The sequence below is a fragment of the Jatropha curcas genome, chromosome 6, assembly GCF_041381405.1.
Source record: "Jatropha curcas cultivar XTBG-Jc1 chromosome 6, XTBG_Jcur_1.0, whole genome shotgun sequence".
NCBI lineage: Eukaryota > Viridiplantae > Streptophyta > Magnoliopsida > Malpighiales > Euphorbiaceae > Jatropha > Jatropha curcas.
This window is the reverse complement of record NC_143156.1, coordinates 28,501,946-28,524,897: the sequence shown is the minus strand read 5'-3', so window position 1 is coordinate 28,524,897 and position 22,952 is coordinate 28,501,946. Positions and strand designations below refer to the sequence as shown.

General features: G+C 34.7%; 3 protein-coding genes across 8 annotated transcripts; 1 reads left to right on the top strand and 2 right to left on the bottom strand.

Moving 5' to 3' along the window:
* Positions 1 to 1,450: 1,450 nt before the first annotated feature.
* Positions 1,451 to 9,362, bottom strand: BPM3 (BTB/POZ/MATH-domains containing protein). 2 transcript variants are annotated; one of them, XM_012233226.4, is made up of 4 exons: positions 8,494 to 9,356; positions 6,915 to 7,263; positions 5,726 to 6,002; positions 1,451 to 2,021 (listed from the first exon to the last, which is right to left on the bottom strand). In XM_012233226.4, exons 1-4 carry the CDS (start codon positions 8,889 to 8,891, stop codon positions 1,807 to 1,809), a joined length of 1,239 nt encoding a protein of 412 aa, XP_012088616.1. In that variant the 5' UTR covers positions 8,892 to 9,356; the 3' UTR covers positions 1,451 to 1,806. The 2 variants fall into 2 exon arrangements, with proteins under 2 accessions (XP_012088616.1, XP_012088619.1); XM_012233229.4 differs by having other exon boundaries at positions 1,883 to 2,021; positions 5,709 to 6,002; positions 8,494 to 9,362.
* Positions 9,363 to 10,254: 892 nt separating this feature from the next.
* LOC105647222 (S-adenosyl-L-methionine-dependent methyltransferases superfamily protein) lies at positions 10,255 to 15,638 on the top strand. The gene is made up of 9 exons (XM_012233237.4): positions 10,255 to 11,147; positions 11,682 to 11,831; positions 11,935 to 12,205; positions 12,486 to 12,596; positions 12,924 to 13,083; positions 14,248 to 14,505; positions 14,592 to 14,714; positions 14,878 to 14,955; positions 15,061 to 15,638. The coding sequence occupies exons 1-9, from the start codon at positions 10,503 to 10,505 to the stop codon at positions 15,266 to 15,268; spliced, it is 2,004 nt and encodes a 667-aa protein (XP_012088627.1). The 5' UTR covers positions 10,255 to 10,502; the 3' UTR covers positions 15,269 to 15,638.
* A 225-nt stretch (positions 15,639 to 15,863) lies between these two features.
* On the bottom strand, positions 15,864 to 22,733 carry HESO1 (Nucleotidyltransferase family protein). 5 transcript variants are annotated; one of them, XM_020685571.3, is made up of 10 exons: positions 22,447 to 22,733; positions 22,215 to 22,303; positions 20,503 to 20,631; positions 19,578 to 19,742; positions 18,606 to 18,784; positions 18,436 to 18,531; positions 17,879 to 17,948; positions 17,431 to 17,561; positions 16,935 to 17,045; positions 15,864 to 16,825 (listed from the first exon to the last, which is right to left on the bottom strand). In XM_020685571.3, exons 3-10 carry the CDS (start codon positions 20,624 to 20,626, stop codon positions 16,217 to 16,219), a joined length of 1,485 nt encoding a protein of 494 aa, XP_020541230.1. In that variant the 5' UTR covers positions 20,627 to 20,631; positions 22,215 to 22,303; positions 22,447 to 22,733; the 3' UTR covers positions 15,864 to 16,216. The 5 variants fall into 5 exon arrangements, with proteins under 5 accessions (XP_020541230.1, XP_020541234.1, XP_012088636.1 ...); XM_020685575.3 differs by having other exon boundaries at positions 22,506 to 22,733; XM_012233246.4 differs by having other exon boundaries at positions 20,503 to 20,664; positions 22,447 to 22,732.
* Between the last annotated feature and the right edge of the window lie 219 nt (positions 22,734 to 22,952).

The following is a 22,952-nucleotide window of genomic DNA, read 5'->3' as shown; positions in this document are numbered from 1 at the left end:
AATTTCTTTTGTAAGATAATCTTCTAGTTAAAGGGAGATTTTTATTTTTATTTTTATATATGAAGGGAAAATTTAGAAAATTAATATATTAAATTCATTTTTCAGAGTATTTCAATTGAATTAGTAACTAGATAGTTTATATTTGTACGCGTAGACATAACCTAATGATATATAATTTAAAGAGACTAAAATAATTTATACCATAATACTGAAATTATTACCAAAAAATTAAGAAAACATGTTGTATTAAAATTAAATTGGGACTCTGCATTCTATGATTGCTTGGGGACTACAGTGAATTTCCATCTCAAAAATCTTAAGCATTAATTCGTAGATTCTCTCGTAATATTTTGCAATAATTACATAATCGTAATTAAATCTTTTTATCTATTTTTTATTGAAAAAAAAATCCAAAATCCTTCTTTAAAGGATTCCTTGTCATAAACGGTAATAAATTAATAAATAATCCTCTCCAAATCAGGAAAAGAGAGAGTAAAACTCTCTATAAATACTTAATTAAAAGGAGAAGGTTCAGGTAATCTCCATCTTCTCCAGTGTAAGTCGGTGTTAGGTCAAAGATTTTCTCATTCTTTTATATGCAGATGCCAATGGTACTATATGGCTTTTTCTGCTTTTCGTCGATGAAGAACGTAATAGAGCCATGAAATTACAGTTAATTGCTTCTCCTTGTATAAGCCATTGTTAGGTCCAGAATTTTTCTCACTCTTATTTACGCAGACAACAATGGTAGTTGGTGGGCTTTCTCTGCTTTTCATGGAAGAAGAACGTGAAAGAGTCAAGAAATTACAAGAGAATAAAGAAATGCCTGCTTCGAAATTTTGCGCAACAAGCAACAAGAAGAAGATAACAAGAAAAAGAAACCGAGATGATTGTCATTATACTTTCAGGATTCCTTTGCATTATCCAGGATTTTCTGAGGAAGAAATTTAGGACATGGAAGAATGGAGAATTGACTTGCTTCTTCAAGAATATGGGTTGCCTGTTCATGGTAACTTGGATTTTGCAATTGATTCTTTACTTTGGTGCTCAAGACAGAGTAATACTGCTGCTTCTTCTGATTCCACATATAGCTGTCCTCAAGAATCTGCTTCTCATCAGGAAAAGAAGTTCAAAATCGTTTGTATTAGTTTTATTAGCTTTCTCTTTCACGCATTAAGGATTGCATAAGTGATGTAGCCTTCTATGGTTTGCTTAAGTTATGTAGCCTTCTATGGTTTGCTTAAGTTATGTTTAATTACTAAATAAATATCATAAGCTTAATTAGTAGTAGTTTAGGACCTTTATGCATATACGTATGAAGAACTTCCGATAAACAAAAGAATTTCAATATCTTTGATCAAGATTATTGATTAATATGTATAGTTTATGTTGAGTAATAGTTTAATTTTAACACAGACTAAAGAAATCTTAACAGATTAATGCAGTGAACTTTAAAAAACCAAGATTATATTACAATTCTGATTACATCCTGTTTTAGTTTAGCAAAATCAAACTAGCCTAAGATTCACATTTCGTGCCAAACAAAAAGAAATAGAGCCTGTTAAACTCTGAGAGTAATTTTCTTCTTTCTCTGTTAGTTCCATCGTTGGCCTTAGCTAATTTCTGTGTATCCAAAACAGAAACAAGCTTTTAAATAATTCTTCCCTCCAATTTTAGGACACATCACATGAAAGCCAAATACAATATAATAGTAGCTAAAATCCGCCATAGCCACTATCTTTAAGTTCCTTTGATTAGAGGATAACAGTATCTAACACTTCCATGCAATGCAACTATATATACATTCTAATACCGCCTCCTCAAACGCCTGGCATTGGGATTTACTGATTCTGCTGCAGCCCCATCTGTTGCTAGATCTAGCCCATAGATGCTGCTCCCACTCCTCTTCCGACCTGACTGATTTGAATTCTCATCTCCTAATGCAAATGTCTTCAGCATCTCACACAACAATGCCGGGCAGCTTTCTTCTAAGTGCCGGAATCCTTCTGATTGCATTACCGCTGGAAAACAATAAAACATAAGATCAGTTATCAGCTTCTCCATATGAAACAGTAAATGTACTGAATAAGGGGGGACCACCGCCCTAGCTTTGTTACATTCATGCTTAAATAAAGGACGAACATACAGCTATATTCCTGGTTCGCAACTATATTGATTTCCAGTGGCAATGACAAAGATGCTCAACAGAATGTGCTGCATACATTCACATGATGTAGTGTTGCAAATTGGAAAAAGAAATACTGAAAGCATTTGCATCGGCAGGCAGAATGTTGCCGCAAGAAAACTAACATTTGACTTCCAAAACCATAGAAAACAACCACAGTCACCCATGTATTGAGCTCAAATCTCTATTCATGGCTCTAGACACTCAAAAAACCAAATACCTAGTCTGGTTAACACATATGATGTTAAAACAGGCATGTTTCAATCATATGATGAATTTCCTACTGGCACAAACAAAACATATCCCTATTCTTGCAATAGCAGACCCAAAATCTTATAGATAGGATCTGCTATCCTCCACCCTTTTTTCAAGCCAACAGTACCTAATTTCTCTTGTCTATCAACTGCAATATTGTTCCTTTTCTTCCTCTCTCATCTACTAGCAAACAATACAAGATTTATTTATTACCTCACCCCATAGCATTTGAGATGGTAAAATGTTGATTATTATGATTCTTACAACTTGAACAAATAGTTTCTCACAACCACAGACAAGATAACCAGCATCCCACTTCAATATCTTCTTTTACTCTAATCTCAGCTTGATTCTTCACCTGAAAATCATACTTTTCTCATTTCTAAATCAAAATGCATGCTGTCACATCATAAATCATCTCAACAAAGTGGACATTATGGGATTTTGTATAGCTGATTGTGTCCTTGAATGGCAGAAAGTAAAACTCATCCTCATTGATATCTAAAAACAATGAAACCACGATTATCGCATAAGTACGCATGGTTCTTTTTGTTTGCTTTTTGCAGTGTATATAGACTGATTTGGATTACTTTGTGCCATGTGATTTTCAGAATGGTCTATGTCATTAAGAATGTTGGAGATTAGTTTGGAACTGACAAAATGATAAGGCAAGCCATCAGTTTCTCATCCGTCCAGGTTGGTGTCAATCTGCCATTTCATCTGTTGATTAGTTTGAAATTATGCTCCAGACCAAGTCAACCCAATCATGCTCCATATCCAAGTCAGTGCAACATAGTGCACAGCCATATGAACATTACAAGCGTACCTGTAATAGCCATATAAATATCCACCTATACATAGAGGCGAGCATTCAGTTCGGTCTATTTTGATTCAGTTTTTCTTGATAATTTGGTTCAGTTCAGTTTTAAAATTTAAAGTCAATGATTTTCAGTTTTTGGTTCGGTTTTTTATGAAAACAACGACCAAATAGCCAGACATACTGATATTAAAAACACACCGTTTTAACTACATATCCTAGATCCCTAATTACTTAGGTTTCCTACAGCCTTCTCATTTTCTGATTCCCTAAGAGAGCTGAGACTCTCTCTCAAAGCATCTTCTTCTCCAACTCTGTTCTCAAACCAGGTAACACCATCTTCACATTCTCTCTCACTCTTCACTCTCTTTTTTACAAATAAATTTTCCTTTCTTTTTATTTCTCTTCCTTTTCAGTTTTCAACACATAATTTCTCTCTAAATAATCAGCTAGTTCAAGCTTTAACACTGGATCTGAGCAATTCTTTCATACAGATCCACAGATTCTCCGATGTTGGGTCTTTGTGGAGATAAAAGTTTTTAGCAGCTTAATGGAGCTTATTAAACAGACAAGTATTTACTGGGTATGAAAGAATTTTACGAGCTTTCAGATTCCGTACTTCATCTTCCATTTTTTACTCCTTTTTCAAGTTATTAAATCCCGGTGCTTTAGGTTAGTGATTTAAATTCTTGAGAAAATTCAATTTCCTCACTAACTTGGGTAATTTTTAGATTTTTTTAATTTCTCATTTTTTAAATTCATGTAGAGAAAAGATCTGGATGATGAACTCATGACTCTTGCTTATAATTGAATGTTTCAATACGATTTGAAATTCTATTACTTAAAGGAGATGTTGGGTGAAATTGAAGAAATATTGCCATCAATTAAAAAGAATGTTGTATGTTACTTTGACGATGAGTTACTGTCAATTAGTATTATAAATGATTGTTTATGGTAATTATTTATCTGTTTTATTGTATATTTGAAGGTTTCATTGTATTGATTATGTGTTTCGCTTTGGATCTATGTAGTTGTGTTTTTGGATTTTTCAGTTTTTTGGTTTTTCCTGTTTCAGTTGAATTCAGCTTTTATCTTAATTCAGTTCAGTTTACCCCTTGGGTGGTTTGGTTTATTCCAATCAGTCAGAAAATTGATAGAAAACCAATCGAATAAATGGTTTGGAGCCCATTCCTTTTTATTTCAGCCTAATGCATAAATTTGACTATACACTTTCGGTGATTATCTTTGTGGCCCCCTGAATTTTGCAGGGGACCCATCATAACCATGCATGTTCACATTCAGTAATAACTATGCTTCTCGCTAAACTAAAATGTTAAAGTGCAGGATCATCATTGAACCCTTGCAATTTTGTTTCATTTTGGCTGAAATGTGAAAATGCAGGGTCTCATGAATGAACCTCCGCAAAGTTCAAGTGCCACAAGGAGAATCGGCTAAAGTTCAAAGTCAACTCTATGCATTAGGCCTTTTTCTTTCCCTTGCTATGGGAAACCAAAACCAAAGAGCGAAATATGGCACCCATATGGTGGAAAATTGGAAAAATAAAAAAAATGAAAAGAGGAATTGAGATTTTGGGAGAATCTATAGATAGTAGCTTGAAAGATAAGTGGAGCTAAAGTTTTCATACGAAGGCCTCGCAAAGCATAAGGCATTTATAATTTTTTATGCATTTATGCACCTATAATATGAACATAGGCACAAGAAAATTCATTTACATAATGTTTAGTCTAAATGAATTAGAGATTTGGAATTCATTCAGAAATAAATTTGTGTTTGGTATGATAAACTTAAAATACAGAATTTAATTGAATTCCATATAGTTGATGTCTGGTGCAACTTCATAATTCAAATTTATTTATCCTCACTTCCTAAATAACCCTTGATAATAACATTAAAAAAATAGCTTTGAACTCTATCAAAAAAATCTGATACCAAATAAATTAATAACAATTAACAAACGTATAGATCAAATAACAATATATTAATAAATATAAAATAAAATTCACATGCCATATAAAGTAGGAGGTTTAGATTATCGATGTGCGCATAATAAACTTAAACATTAAGGAGTTAATCTAATATAAAATATCTAATGTAGCTTTCCAAACCTACAAATAGTAAATAAACAGAAAGCTAATATGCATTTTCCATCTCTTCTTTATCCAATGGGTTTGATATGAACATTTTAGTCCGAAAAATGTCATTCTAATTTTGTTGAATTGAATTCATTTTAAATTCCATTAAATTTAATATAATTAATTCCATAGAATTGATTTTTTTTTTTTTTCAAACAAACACATAAAACATGACTTCAATTGAATTCCAACAATTTTTTGGAATTGATTTAAACCAAACATAGTGTTATATTTTTGTATATTGGAAAACGCAAAAACAATGGAGTTGAAAAAACCTGGCATCTGCAATGCTCAGTACCTAAGAACAACACGCACCTCCCAAGTTTGCAGGAGTTGCAGCAAATTTCAAACAGATGGCCCTAAGCTGCGAACACTGATGCTGCTCAGCTAATGCAAGCGTCGTCGCCACTGTCTCAGCACTCAGTTCCTCACACAACTTCGATTCACATAGCAATTTCAATCGATCTAAATTGTATAGGTCAGCAGCAGCCAATAGATGCTGCACCATATTGGTGGATGTGCACATAGACGTCGTGCCAGTAATTTCATGTACATCAGGAAGTTTGTCTGTGTATACGAATAGTAGCATTGCCTACAAAAAAAAAATGTTGAGGTTTGAATAAGAACAGTGTGGATATTTGAAGAGAAATTATCTATAATGACATGGGTAAATTATAAAAGTTCATCTATATGTATATAGTAAGCTGATGACAGATTTATTGTTGAAAGTTTGAAATGCATCAATGAGTGATTATTTGGAGTCAAAGAGGTATAAAATAAATGAGATTTTGATAAAGTACAAACCTCTATGCATAAACTCAAAGACAAAAAATTTTGAGGAGTTGGGACCAATTGGAACACCAACTATACAATAAGAATGTCTTGACCAATTGGGTTGGTATGAAACCACTTATTCTATGCCCCTAGCATATCTTTACTAATGAGAAGTATAGGAGAAGGAAAGAGCAATGGGGAAAAAACAGTTACTTGACAGCTATTTCTTCAGTTCACAGCATATTAACAGCCATTAGACTCCATTAAACAATCGAAGTCAGATTAAATATTTGAAATTTTATATCATATGATGCTTCCTTTTGTTATATAGCCTTATGTTGTCTTTAGAATAAGATTTTGGGACAAAAATATATTAAAATATAGAAGCCAACAAATACAGCCTGATCAATAGTCAAACAAGGATGAAACTTGTTACTAGGACAAGGACAAGAGAACTTGAGGTGCAATAGCACCAGGACCATTTGAACTACTGATAGCATTGACACACATTGTTCTTGACTCAGACATGCACAAGACCCAAGCCAGCAGGCGCAATGACATATCTGGATGGGTTTGTTATGCATGCAGGTAATGATATACTGAATAAACAACCACCTTTCACAGAATTATATCACGACACCAACAGTACTATATTAACATGACCGATAGTCAGGTAGCAAAGATGCCAAAAAATGATGATGAGTGCAAGTGTTGAAAATAAGAAGCTTACCTTGAAGATTGAGGGGTCAATATCCTTCACAACTACTTTATCTAGGTTAGGATCCCCAAAAAGTCCAAAAAACTGGGCCCTGAAAACTGGAGAGCGAGCAGCAAGTATCAATTTATGAGCTTTAAATGTTTCATCCCCAACCTGGAAAGCAATGTCACAACCAACTTCAGATTCCAAGAGTTCTTTGAGGCCCTGGCCCATGTCTGAGGGTGGAATGGTAATAAAACATTGTTTTGGTCCTACAAGACGAGTTCTGACAACTCCAACAGTACAGTTCATGAGTAGGCAATCATCCTTTATATAATCAGAATTTTCTAAGGTCGTCCTTCTAAAGAAACGCTTGTAACCCCTGGCAACAGATTGAGCACCAAAGTCATGTAAGAGGATGCAAAGACATAGACTTCTAGGCTAACAAATCACAACCCACGTCCCATCAACAACCCATGACAATATAGCCCAATTCCACCAAAAAGAAGACCTCAACTCATAAGTTTTAAAAGATGGAATTTGCATGACAACTAAAACACATATTGCAAAAGAAATTAGACACACACAATTACAATTTGTTTATCAAAATTACTAAATACATCATGTACCAACTTAGATTAGCATCATCTGGATATGAACGAGATATTATGTAATCCATATTGCATACACAAAAATGAGGAAATATGAATGCATATGAATAAATTTATAGTGAGCAAGTAAAAGCAGATCAATTCAACCAATTGTATAACCACATAAAGTTGCAACAAAAGGGCAACACAGCTTAAAGTATGTATATATGTGAAACAGAGAGTAACAAACAAACTAGAATGTTAGGATAGTGTAAGACAAAAAGTGAGAATTTAAAGGATAGTAGTTACAGAAGACTTCTTATGTAGCACCATCATTACCCATTTGTAAACTAGTGTTTTTTTTTTTTTTTCAAGCTTTCTATTTCCTTAAAGAGGTAATCCCAAATCCCAATTTCCTATCTCTGTCAATATAAAATGAAAATATTTTATTTATATAACAAACAAAATTAAAAATTGTTCATTCAATCATATAACTCATCAATACTCAGCTCCTGTTAATACCATTAGAACCAATATTAAATGCTCCACAATAATAAGATTGAAGAGTTCCAGTCCCACATTACACACACAAGACCATTTAAAAAAAAAAATTGTAATAAAAAGCAGCAACCACATAGGAATGCGATCACGCTTTCCAAGGTAAGCTGCCATATCAATGTCATTCAGATAACAGCATCCTTCCAGGAACCAATTCCTAAACCATAAATGAAACCATTAACCCCAATCCAATAATCAACCAAATGCATCAAATTCAATCCTAGGATAGTCCGGCTACAGCTTAGAATGCAATACACATAACGAGTAATTAGCGGAGAACATAACAATAGAATAAGATTAATCTTCCAATTTAGCAATGTTCCAAAATTCATGCTGCCAAAGCCACACCTTTAACCCAAAGACAAAATAAAATCACCAAAAACAACTAAATTCACAAGTGTTAACGTAAACACTAAAGTCCCATTTGAGAAAATAAAAAATTAACAAAAAGAAAAAAACTTTACCACATGCTCCCTCTATACTTCAAAGTGTACGGCCCACTCTCCAATGCACGATCAAAGTGGCTATGCACTTTGTGCTTCCCGTTTCCACTCTGATCAACCAACGTCAACTCAAACAAAGCCCTAACATCCGTTCCTTCGCTCGCCAGGGCAATAAAAACGGAAACATACATGGAGCTATCTTCAGGGTTTTTACCATCTGGGTAAAAGTAAATCGCCCAATCGTAACCACCAACCGTGAAAATATCACTCGATATGCATTTCCCAGCTCCCATCCCTTTCGCCAAAGAATATCCCTTTATGGTGAACTGGTGCGACCCGTTCACTGTCTCGTTTACTGATTTCGAACACGACTCTTTATCGAAATCCGCTTTGACGTCGACCATGATTTCATCGAACATCCGATCCTTCACAACAGAGCAAAACCCTACTTCCTTTATCAGCTTAAAGGACAAAAATTCGTCGCATATGAGGTATATTGATGGTAGAAGGAATTTAGAGAAAATTTCGTCGGATCAAAGGGCTATTATAAGCTTACGCAAACCCTAGAATCAAATTCACGGCGAGATTAAATGAATTAGAGCTCGAAAAGAAGGGAATAAAAGAATTGTAGAGAATTGGTGACCCAATTGAACGAATTGAGGAGGATGACCGCGAAGCCGTAGGAAGAGAGGTGATGAAAGAAACCAATAGTGGGGGTTTTAAAAGGAGAAACAGAGAACGAAAGAGTGAAAGGAAACGAGGGCTTTTTTCTGTTTTCCTTTTGCTGTTGAGAATGGCGTTTAATCATTGATTTTATATAAAACGATAAGTCAATTTTGTCGTTTGTAGTGTGGTGGGTTTGGCATCAGAGTTCAGAGTCCGAAGGAAACTTGTATACGGGACGGGGGAGGTTGGGTGTGGTAATTTGTTCTGTTGGCAGTGGAGTACTCTGCACAGTATAAACAAAAAAGCAATGCCAAAATAATTATAATCTGTTATAAAAAAAAAAGCAAATATTATATTTATTAGTAGTTCTTAAACAATATTATACTTTTATGTTAAATTTTTTTTTACTAGTAAATAAAAGATATTTAAAATTAGAATTATTGATACGATCTATTATTTTTAAAAAATCATATTTTTTAATTGTAATTATCTCGCCTCAATGAATTTTATTTTCTATTGAAGTAGTGATGTCAATTTTTTTGTAATTATAATGGATGGAATTTGAATAGGATTTATATTTGCAACCTATAATATATTTTTCCAATAAATAAAATTATATCCTATAATAATATATTGAAATAATAAATATAAAGGAAAAAAAAAATCCCTACAGAGAAATCTACCCACCTGATCCTACCCTCCAAACATAATAATTCAAAACTTAAAATTGAAAGATTTACCAAACACATCAATAAAATTTTCTTAAACAATTGTTCAAAATTAACAGTAAAATAACCTTATTTATTTTAATTTTTGGATCTTTATTAATTTAAAATGACAATATAGATACTCAATGCATTCATCAAATCAATACATATATTTCCCTCAAAAAAAAAAAAAAGGACATTTATCACAAATTTTAAGTTCTAACATAAGAATTTATAATTTTTAAAAGAAAAACACATTATCTGTATTCTGAAAATGGCATTTTAATGTTTATGTACTATTCTTAAAAAAGATTGCATGTTATGACAGAGTTGTTGTGACAGAGTTCCATCCTACCAGAGGTAACACTAGCATTTGCCACCTCTCCACTCTATATATAATCAGTAACTTCACCGGATCACCAACGTAACTACCGCCCGCCACCGACATCACTACCTCAACCAGACGTATCTTCTTCACTGTCACTCACTATCTTCAGCTCACCATTTCAGCTTTTCCCATTATGAAAAAATGAAACTAATACCCTTTACAATTTAACCACCAAGAATAATATCAATAATAATTTAATCTCATAAGTCAAACACCATAATCATAGATCCAAGATCTTTCCTTTATCTGCTAAATTCTCATTAACCGCCATGAAACCTCCCTCTAATGTTGATTTCTTCAAAACCCCACTGGTCCTCAAGGTCACAGCTTTTTTTCTACTCTCAATCACTTTCTTTTATCTGGGTAAGCACTGGTCCTCTAATGGCTATCAGCAACTCATTTTCTTTTCCACCCCACAGGAATCTGTTGCCATGTCACCTAACTTGGACAAGTTCTTTAACATCACAGCTCTTATTGCTCAAAACCAATCCGAATCCCAATCCCAACCTGATAACACCCTAACCCTAGCTCCTCCTCCTGCAATTGTTGAATCTTCGCCGTCTGATTCGAATCAGACGTTTGGGATTATTGACAGTAATGGGAGAATGAGTGATGATTTTGAGGTCGGTGAGTTTGATCCAGAGATTGTGGAGAGTTGGGGAAATGAGACTTTGGTTGAGAGTGGAGACAAGGATCTTAGGGTTGCGGTCAAAAGATTTGATCTTTGTCCAGATAGTAGGAGAGAGTATATTCCGTGTTTGGATAATGTGGAGGCGATTAGGATGTTGAATTCAACGGAGAAAGGGGAAAGGTTTGAGCGGCATTGTCCTGAGAAGGGAAAAGGGTTGAATTGCTTGGTTCCGCCCCCGAAAGCATACCGGCAGCCTATTCCTTGGCCAAGGAGTCGTGATGAGGTATTTTTGCTTTTTCTTGCGCACAGCTTTATTTTGTTCTGTAGAAATAGAAGGAAGGAAAAAAACGAAAAGGTTTTTGGCGGTTTTAGTTAACCCTTGGTAATTGTGTTAGGTTGGATTGAATGGACTTTATTCTTCTTTAAAAAAATAGTGAATTCCCTTCATGTTTTATGCAAAAATCATTGAGCTTCTGTAAATTTTTTTTATTAATCATGCTAGTTATTTGTTGAGTTTGGTGATTCGTATAAATATATCTGCTTGCAGAGAAAGCAAGATTTTCTATGTTGAAACAGAAGTTTTTGCTCGTATAAGCATTAAGCATATTATTGCTTTCTGTCGCTCCACTGTTATCATGATGCTGCAATTACCTGTGCTCAAATTTGGGTTGTTTATTGGATACTGATTAGAACTAGTCAGTCTTGGTGGGTTAATTGGAAATTTAATTTTCATGCTAGTAGTTGAGGACTGAGATATTGTGTATTTAGCTTGTTTTTATTGTTTTTCTTTGGAAATTGATGTGCTTCTTCATTACAGGTATGGTATAGCAATGTTCCTCACACACGTTTAGTTGAAGACAAAGGAGGTCAAAACTGGATTTCCAAAGTTAAAGACAAGTTTAGGTTTCCTGGTGGTGGAACGCAGTTCATACATGGTGCAGATCAGTACTTAGATCAGATCGCCAAGGTTATAAAAGTTGTTTAATTTTTTTTTTTTTTTATTAGGTATATAATGGGGAGTGTGCATTTTGTGTAATGGATGTTTAATATCTCATTATATGCATGTGTAGATGGTTCCTGATATTGCATTTGGTAGTAATACACGAGTGGTTTTGGACATTGGATGTGGTGTGGCCAGTTTTGGTGCCTATTTGATGTCAAGGAATGTATTAACTATGTCAATAGCTCCCAAGGATGTTCACGAGAACCAAATTCAGTTTGCTCTTGAGCGTGGTGTACCTGCAATGGTGGCAGCATTTGCTACTCACCGTTTGTTATATCCAAGTCAAGCCTTTGAAATAATACACTGTTCAAGATGTAGAATCAATTGGACTCGAGATGGTATGTACATTCATTTTGGCATCTAGTCTCTGTGCTTATGAACTGTCGTTGTTGTATATGCCTTGTGCTTCTGGGATTGAGTCTTTCCAGTTACCTTGCCTTTTCATTTCTCTCTCATCCATCTAATTGAAAAAAGTATGAATTCTATGGGGTTAGAATATTCATGGCTAATATGTGTGGTGTGTGCTTGCATGAAAATGTGCAACTTAAGTCACTAATTGTCTTCATCCTTTCACGGATATTTCTGATTTTCTTTTTCTTCTGAAACATTCTGATGAAGATGGAATCTTGCTCCTTGAGGTCAATAGGATGCTTCGGGCTGGAGGATACTTTGCTTGGGCAGCACAGCCAGTTTATAAGCATGAGCAAATTCTAGAGGAACAGTGGGAAGGTATTAATTCAATCCCCAATAAGGAATGCAAAATTTTGACATCTTAACGGACTGCTTAAACTGCCAACCATCCAAGAAAAACAGAAGAAAGAAAGGAACAAAATTTTTCTTTAATTTCATCTCCAGTTTGTTCCCGCTTCCTTACTTGGATCTAACTTATAGCTTCATCACATGCCCATTGCTGCTTTTCCTTTTAAAAGATCATGCATCCACCCAAAAAACTAGCTAATCAACCTGGGATGTCTGTGATACTGGCCAAAACAATTTGCCTGCATAATTTTTGGTGATTACATTATCTTGATTACTTCTGCATTTGTACTTTTTCAGAGATGCTTAACCTTACCACTCGTCTTTGCTGGACACTTGTTAAGAAGGAGGGATATATTGCAATATGGCAGAAACCTCTTAACAACAGCTGCTACCTAAACCGTGAACCAGGGACAAATCCTCCATTGTGTGATCCAGATGATGACCCTGATAATGTTTGGTATATCAATTATCCTGTTTTTGAGTTTCTTTTTTTTTTAGTTTATTGCATCTGTAGTATCTAGGTGCAAATGTTTGTCCCCCTTATCCTTGCTGAACAAACATTTGATATGGAGGCTTCTTGCAAAGGCATAAAAGTAGGTATAAACCAGAGTTTTATGTAGGTACAGTTGACAATTGAGTAAAAGGAAAATATGGAAATGAAAAATTAAGTGCAGAAATGCATACATTTAAGGAACCATGACTTGTATTTCCCCCTAGAAATTCCATTATTTTTTCACAACATGAATTAAAAGAAATGCTGATTGAGAGTAAGGTGAATTGCATCACACATATACTGGATCTAATTTTTATCCAAGTGTGGTTAACTGGCACGCCACAAATTCATCCGACACCTTTGGTTTTCTATAGTACAGCATGCTTGCTGGATTTCTGCATGAATGCTATATATATGGTGCTGTAAAAGACACTATTATTTTCCTCCACCTAATACTGAGAAACTTCTCTAATCCATATACTCTAGGATGTCAGTTGTTCCCTATCTTAGTAAGGTCCCATAAGGGATGCCTCATTTCTTCTGCACTCCGACCAAGAAATTCAGCCTGCAGTAGTTGAATTTCTTGTTCTAATTGTTACCTGCAGTGTTGATCCTCTCTACCATGATCTTGCATCTTGCAATTCGCTATTCATATACTTAATTTACTTGAATGCTACATCTATGATGCTGTGAAGGACACTGTTATTTTCGCCTACCTAAACCTGAGAAGCTTCTCTATTAGACATCTTCTCCAGGACATCAGTTGTTGCCCTATCTTATTGAGATTCCTTGAATAATGCCCTCATTTATTTTTCTGCATTCTGACCAAGAAATTCAGCCTGCAGTTTTTGAGTTTTTAATTTGCTCTCTACCATGACTTTGCATCTTGCAATTGGCTATTCATACATTTAATTTGCTTGTCATGGATCATTGCTGTGTGTTTATTATTTTTTTAAAAAAATTTCCTTTTCGTGGAGCGTGTCTGCAAAAAAATAAATAAATAAATAAAAACTAGTGCTCTGTGGCTAACTGGGTAAAGGTAACTGCCCTCGCTAGGTTCTGTGACAAAATTATTAAAATCCTTTTATGCATCTGAAGTTTTCTCGGTCAATTCCTCTTTTCTGCTAGGAATGTTGATCTAAAGGCATGCATTAATCGACTTCCAGAAAATGGATATGGAGCAAATGTTACAAAATGGCCTGCCCGTTTGTATACTGCACCTGATAGGCTCCAAAGCATACAAATGGATGCTTACATATCCAGAAAGGAGCTATTCAAGGCAGAATCAAAGTATTGGTCAGAAACAATAGCTGGATATGCACGTGCTTGGCACTGGAAGAAGTTTAAATTAAGAAATGTATTGGACATGAGAGCTGGCTTTGGAGGGTACGTTCATCTTGTCTTGAAATTTTCATTTCCAATATTTTCTTGAACTTTATGTAACCTGATGGTTTATTTACTGATTGTGGCAGATTTGCAGCTGCGTTAATTGATCAAGCATTTGATTGCTGGGTTCTAAATGTCGTACCTGTCAGTGGTCCTAACACCTTGCCTGTGATATATGATCGTGGACTTCTAGGAGTTATGCATGATTGGTACTATATGCCTGCCCAGATCTGTCCTGGGATATCATAATGATGATAATCATGAATACCTTCTTTTTTATATATATACTCTTGTTGATCACTAGTAATAGATGCATGTGTTGTTGCATTGCATTGGTTTACTGAGTGTATATTTTAAATGCTTTTACATCAGGTGTGAGCCCTTCGATACATATCCTAGAACCTATGACTTGGTGCATGCAGCTGGCCTTTTTTCTGTTGAAAAGAAAAGGTATGCCTCAGTTTTTGCTCAATTTGTGTTTGGTAGAAAATCTTGTATTTACTACTCTAAGGTCAAGATGACAATTTTCATATGTACCCTTTTCCCTTTGTACAGATGTAATATCTCTAGCATCATGCTTGAAATGGATCGCATACTTAGACCTGGTGGTCGGGCATACATTCGCGATTCCCTCGATGTAATGGATGAAGTTCAAGCGACAGCAAAGGCCATGGGTTGGGCTTGTCAATTGCATGATACATCCGAGGGTCCACATGCAAGTTACAGGATCTTGAGGTGCGACAAAAGACTCTTGCGTCCTTGAACAAATGGGAGTTAAAAAATTGGCTTATGTTTTACTCAAGTTAACTGCAAAGATCAGATCAACCAGACAATTGGATGGCGATATTTAGTAGCATTCATTTCCAGATGGAAGAATTGTTTACATTCTCTAGTCTTTATATCATTGGATTAAAGTTCTTCACTGTTCCATCTTTTCTATTGGGGACTTGCTGTGTGGTGGATGTGGATGCTGATATGAAGAATATGGGCAGCTGAGACGGAGTATGAAAGGGGATCTTCTGTACTTGAGCTGTATAAATTGTAAAACACAGATTTGCTTAAGCATTTGTTATGTTTATTCTTTACTAAACAGGGTAACGCCATAATTTCAATGTACACATTTGCTTTGCTTATTTTAGTCTTGTTTTTTCATTTTTTTCATTTTCCTTTCAAGATAAATTGTAGAAAATAACTGTAAGGGAAAAAAAGATTCGACAAGTTCCAATTTTCTAGTTGGAACATTGGATATAACCTTTCTTGGTCAAATGAAAACTTGATCTATCAACATGAAACTTCTTTGCGTGGATTGTTCTTACCGAAGGATAAGTCCCTGTATGTATCATTATCAGAATGAAGAATTTTAAAAATCAATAATCTCTTAATGCAGGCAAATGCCAAACGGTATTCCAAAGAAATGCATTGCCCTTTCAGGTTCTGAGTGCCTCAAAAAATTTTATGTTCACAGACAACTAGAATTCCATTTTATCCTCCCAGTTAGACATAAACTTTCATGATAATGATTTGTTCCCTTCTCATCCTAAATTCTAGAAGCAGTCATTCATTACAGAGTATTTCTGCTACAGTAACCGCAGACAATATGCTTCAGCCACAAGCCAGAGCATCTGTAAAATATGCCGAAGGCTCAAACAATAGTATGGCATTCCTTTCTGGAAAATAACCCAAAAGGAGAAAAAATGAAGCCTTCTAAGTTCTATCCATCAGATTTTGGTCTCCAAATATGTTGAGGGTTTTGCCTGGTTGAATTTTTTGGATTACTTTCCTGTCTTTGCTTGCTCAAACTGTCAGAATGAGTTTCCTGTCTTTGCTTGGTGAAGTGGATGGGATGTTTTTCCAGTCTTTTCTCGGTGAAATAATTGGGATGTTTTTCAAGTCTTGTATCATCAGCATGACCTTGTCTTCGCTTGGTGAAATGTTTTGGATATGTTTCCAGCCTCGTGGTCTGAACTGGATGCTGATCTTGTGAATTTGAATTGTTGGCATGATTTTCCAGTCTTTGCTTGGTGAAATGGTTAGGATGTTTAATTTGATGATGCACGTGTGATGGTGATGCCACAGCCCTGCTGATTTGTAGATGAGTATTTTGATAGTGCATAGGAGTATAACTTGGGTTCCGCACAGGGTTCCCTGCAATGAACTTTAATATATGTGGCCTGACTAACGTGCTAAGAAGAGAACCCTGATTGCCATTGGCCAAAACAAGCCTCTGGTAGGTCATCTGAAATGCTTCAGATATCCTTTTCAGGTTGCGAGCACTGACAGCCCTTGCAGTATTTTCCGGCTGCTCAAAAGGATCTTCAATCTACAAGATATCATTAGAAGCAGAAACGAAATCAGCAGTAGAAATGGTTGCAGATTTAGGAAGTTTGGGAAGGAGGAAGAGCATGAGAGAAAACGAGAGAGAGAATTACAAATATTGCATATGTTCTGGGTAACCATCTCATATTGCTTTTTATATCTAGCCACTGTCCCGTGAATGTGCAAATCCCCAGCTCTGCAGCCTTTGAACTAATGTCACAGAACTGCAAAATATACAAAGGAAGCATATTACTTAAATTCACATGGAATAGGACAGAGCACCTGCAATTTTCAGAACTAATGGATTTTTCCATTTTAATAGTTCCGATAGTTATTAGCATCTATGAAATCCGTTCCTATCTATCGGAAAGCAATTGATATTGTTAAAAGATGCAGTATATCATCACATCATTGTCATTTCAAAGCATATTAAGAAACTTTGGCCCACAAGAAAAAAGAAAAAATAGCACAGTAAGAAACACATAATCTGGACATAACCAGGCATGCATATATACAACTCAAAACATGCCTCAGATTTGATCCAAATGCTACAATGTATTTATACTAGGCGCATATAAAGAAAATTGAAAGGTGGTGAGAATTTATTACCTTCGCAAGGAAAGAAATGAAAAGCTCAGAAAGGGAACTTCGATTGGCTGCCCTGTATTTGTCTGACATATACCTAGATATGTTAGCATTACATATTTCTTTAATGCGTTTCTCCGCAGCAGTCCTCACACCTGCACGAAACATATCAGATTAGAGGCCATAACAGTTGTCGTTGCTTTACAAATGCTGCTTTAGCACAGACATAAATAAAGTAGATCACAACATTGTTTCTTGCATAGGAACTGTAAAAGCAAAATCCCATTATGCAATAACTTCAAAATGAGATAAACTCAACCTAAACGAAGGGAAGCAGGGGTGGGAGGGGCATTATCTTTAAACGATTTAATGTTGATATCTATTTAATTTGCGGCAAATGGAGTCATTAACAATCACAAATGCTCAATTAAGGTCAGTTCATGAGTTCATTCAGATTAAATATGAAGAGTACCTGTAAGATCATCAACAACATTTCTTGGATAAATTTCTCTAAGGGGAGGTAAAATAGCAGGCACACATGTCTGCAAACAAAAGTGTACTTAGAAAAACAAAACAATATCAATTCATGTCGATTAATAGTATCTGCAAGATCATCAGATGAAAGTTCTAACTACTATTCAGACCTCACATGAAGAAAAGAAAAGATGTTGAAAATAGGAAACACAAAGGAAGAATTTATTTTCTCCTCTGCACATGTATGGGGGAACAAAAGAAAACTTCAGATTATTTGCAAAATGCTTGGAATGATTTAAAAGGAATATGAAATATGATCAACAAAACTGAATAATATGATTCAAGTCTTAGTTCATAGAAGTAGCCAAATGTTAGAGAGAGGGAGAGAGATTAATAGCCAAAAACTGAATAATATGATTCAAGTCTTAGTTCATAGAAGTAGCCAAATGTTAGAGAGAGGGAGAGAGATTAATAGCCAACCAAAGTGATACAGAAAGCTCACTTCTAATTCCAACAATATTTCAAATATTAGCGTCTGTAAAGATAAATAATCACCTGAAAATGGAATACAACAAGTAAACTGAGAGAGTATGAGTTCAATGACCCAGCCTTTGGATTATTGATATTATGAGATTTGGCCCATTCCTTGACCTACAAAAGCAAGAAATTACATGAAAAACGTATAACTTCCCTAGGATAGCATATGTTTGGCTACGAGAATTTACCAGTAAGACCATATCACGAAAGCGACCATCTATCTGATTGATCCAGAACAAGAAATTGGACTTCATTTGTCCCTGTAAATTGTCAATTGAAATATCACAAGAAATGCTCTGGCGGCCACTCTCAAATTTTAAGATAGGAACTCTAGCATTTGGGACAAACTGTAATCTGCGCCATCCACCTGCAGTCCAAAGCCATAGTCAGATATTAAACCGTAAAAGGCATCAACTTACTGTAAGGTTCTGTGGTCATCAACCCTAACAATGATGTCTGTTTGGTTAAAGAAAGAGTAGAAAAGAGAAAGACACACACACACACACACGCACACAGAGAATTTTGAGAAGAGAAGAGGAATAATATTCATTCATTCATTGTCATTTTGCTTCAAGACATTTCACTTAGATCCTCATTACAAATAAATCCACCTAAGCTGCCAACTCAGCTATACATAATAGCAAATCAGATCAAAGTCATTTATAAGGGACAAAATTTCCATTTAAAATCAATTCAATCAAATTGTATTATCATTTGATCCCTCTTATTCCCTCTTATTCTACATAAGTCCTAACACTTACTCTCACAGCCTTCCTTCCCATAATGAAGGGATTCATTACATAATTAACCACTATTTAAGTATTAAGCCTACAGTCAATCAGCATTAGAAAAAAATAAATTCACTTTGTTTTGGAGCACAAATTCAATAATGGGCCGAGACAATATATAAGTTCCCAGGTTCCACTAAGAACTTGATCAGATGATTCACACCAATATAAATGAGACACCTATACCAAGCTTCACAAGTAATCTCTGACCATTATCTTCAATTTGTGAAATTACTGTGATACAAAAGTAGTAAATTGAGAAGTGAAGAAAGTGCAATAAAGGATGGAAATATTTTAGTCAAATTGTAGTAAAGGAATAACAGGAAAAAAAAATACTAATCTTATGCAGGGGACAACATGGAATTCAATAACCTTTCTGCCTCAAAGCTCTTAGTAATTCTCCAAGTAAGTTCTGTTTATGCTTCTTTCCAGCAGATGAAATATATGAACCATTTGATAGCACAACAGAGATATCCAAGTCTCCCCATCGAGTGAAGAGATTGGAAACAAATGAACCAAATGGCTCCACTGTTGCACCTGTTTGCACCAATTAACTCGTACTTCAATACAGTTAATTACAGAATCTTTTACATATGATAACAATCATAGTGTCAAACTGAAAAATAGATAAGAAAAAAGTAAGGTGGATAGATAAAATAACTAAATGGAATGCATCATTTTCAAATATTTGTATGAGTTGCATGTTTTCAATGCAACGGGCAAGGTAGAAGAAGATTAAGAGGAAAACAGCATACTACACAAGGTTTCTTAACCAATGCCAAGTTTTATTTCCCTTCAAACCTATAAAGCTTAATTCAAGTTCCAACCTTTGCCAGAAGTTTTTCTTCACTAAAAATACTCAAGTTCAAAATAACAGTTGAATGCTTCTTAGCAAATTTATATTGTCTACAGATGAGAAAGTGTGAAGCAGCTACAACCAATCCAAATACAACCTCAAGAACTAGAAGAGAGTTTAAGCCATCAAGAAATGTCAAACTATCATATTTATATGCAAGTCAAACTACAACATGGATGCAAAGGGATCCTGACTTTACATAACTTTGCATCTTAAGATTGAATAAATTATGAAAGCACAATAAGCAGTTGCTAAATTTAAAGAACTTTAAAAGAGAAGACACTTCAGAATTCATGACACTGCAAATGTCAATTATTGTTTTCAGAAGAAGAAAGTCTTCTTCTATGGTTATCTGTAAAATAAGTTGAAAGGAAAATTTTACAGAATGCCGACATCAAATGTTTCCTTCCTGTCATATATTCAAACACCACCACATTGTACCTCTAAGAGACTCAACAGATGAAACAACATCTTTTAACTCTTCTATAATTGTAGATCGCACTGCCCAGTCCTCTCGTAAGGGTTTAATAACCTCAAGTATCTCCTCAAGAGTAGACTCCAGCATTCTGTCTGCATTCATTTATTGTTCACTGTTTGATAAAGCTGAAGATACACAAACACTTCAAAACTCAGACGGAAAACCAAACTATGGCATAAAGCAGAGACCAACATAACAGCAAGAGGAAGAAGTTAAGTCCAATCTAGAAATGAGAATTTCTTTACGATTGAAATGAATGGAATGAGAAAAGCATCTTGGAATATTTGAAGCCTAAAAGATCCTCGAAGAAACTATCATAACCTGATACTTAAAGAATTTTCACACAATAAAATATTGTATAAACTTGACTTAAATTTGTGGATGCTTCTAGATAAGTTGAGAATCTAGTGTTATTATATAAAGGATATAAAATAAATTAGAAAATATTAACACATTCTCAATCCAAAACCGAATAATATTTCTAAAGTAAGAGAGTTCAACATAAAGGGTAATACAAGATGTGACATCTCTTAATTTATTGAAGTTTGAATGCTTGCAAAACATCAAAAAGTATCTAAAGCTGGTGTCCACAAGTCAAAATATTTTATCCTCTAGCTCACAAAAAGAATAAAGCAACACCTATATCCATGAACTGTCCACTAAATAAAAAATGTTAAGTATGCAGTCACCTGTCTTTCTAAGTAGATAAAGCTATTCAAAGGCGAATATTGTTTTTTCCCTCCAACAGAATAGCTTTGTTAAGTCCATTATGATGTAACAGACCCAAAGTGTGAACAAAGGCGACCTTGTAGGTTCCTTTGAGCCATCATCATAATAATGATAACAATAAAAACAATGTAGAGTGGACCAACTGAAACAACAGAAAAAAGCCTAAGAATACAAGTTCAAACTAATCTCGATACAAGGAAAAAAAGAGCCAAACAAGCGTCTAAATCAACTTCCAATGATCAGAACACCTATCTACACAGGGGAGGAATATCATACACATTTTTGTTTTTAATATGAGAGTTTTTTTCGGAATGCCAGAGGCACATGTTGTTTCTTTGATCCATTTAGTTTTTGTTGGAGAGTTCTCAGTATGCATGAACATTATCTCTCTTTCGCATGCTGAATAGGTGTCAAGCAAACTCAATCCACGAGCAGAGGAACAGAACTGGGTAAATTACCACCTCTCCTAGCATGTCACTTATGTTTAATCATTCTCTGTTCACCTTGCTTATTCAAAATCCTAATTCATTCTGATTTGATTATTCAAGGTTAATATATTGAAATAAATACCAAAGCCATTAGTTGATTACCATCCTTCTTTATTTTGATAATTCAAAAGTTCATAAGGCATTCTGCTAGAAGATATAGATATCTATACAAAGGAAATATATTTATTTTGTTTTAAAATCTAGCAACCTGAATCAAAGAAAACCTAAACAAAATAAACCTCTTGGTAAAGGCACCATATCAAGAACCTATCAGCAAACATCAAGAAAAGAACACACGACATCCAATAACTATTTAACCAAATTATAACTTTGATCGAAACAAGAAAATTACAGAAAACCCATATCCAAATTGCAATCAATACAAAACCAAAAAGCATCACAAAAATACTACAAGAAAAACTTAAATTTTAAAACAAGAAAACAAATTAAAGAATTACCATGAGCATAGAAGTAGAAATCAACGCCAGCAAGCAGAAACCTTCTTTAGTAATTAACCCTCCCTATTGGCAGAGTCAACCGGGGAGCCCTATAACCAAATTAGACAAAACAAAAGAAACCCAATTCTTACATTGCTTTTCTTTTTCCGTGTTCTTTATGAAGTTCCAATAAAGAATCCTACGAACATACTATTATAAATAAGGAAATACGATAAGGCAAACAAATACGTACTGATACTTCGGGGGTAAGAGCAAGGACAAGTATAGCTTAGCGAGAAGGGTTTTATGCACCTGTCTTTTTCAAAGAGACCTTTTGACGAAGAGTCCAATTATCAATTGATTTGGAGAGACGCTGGAGATAAAGAAGCACAGTGCACAGAGTCAAAAAGAGAGTCAGTCTTGGAAATTTCCTTCGATCAACAATCACTCTTCGTTTCTCTTCTCACGGATGGTAGAATTGGAACAGAATCTGTGACTGGCGAATGGGAAATTGTCGGCACGCCATTCCATAAATGCAAATTTTATGTCCTTTTTTTAAATATGTATAGGATATTTTCAGAGAGGGATTTTAAATTGAATTAATCAATGTTAATAAGAACATAAATACTATCTTGGAAATTTTTAATTATGATTTTTTTTTACATAAAAAGATTAAATAAGTTGAAATATTTAAAGTTATTAAATAAGGAAACACCTCTATTTTTTTTTACTTAATACTCTATCACATTAATGAAAATA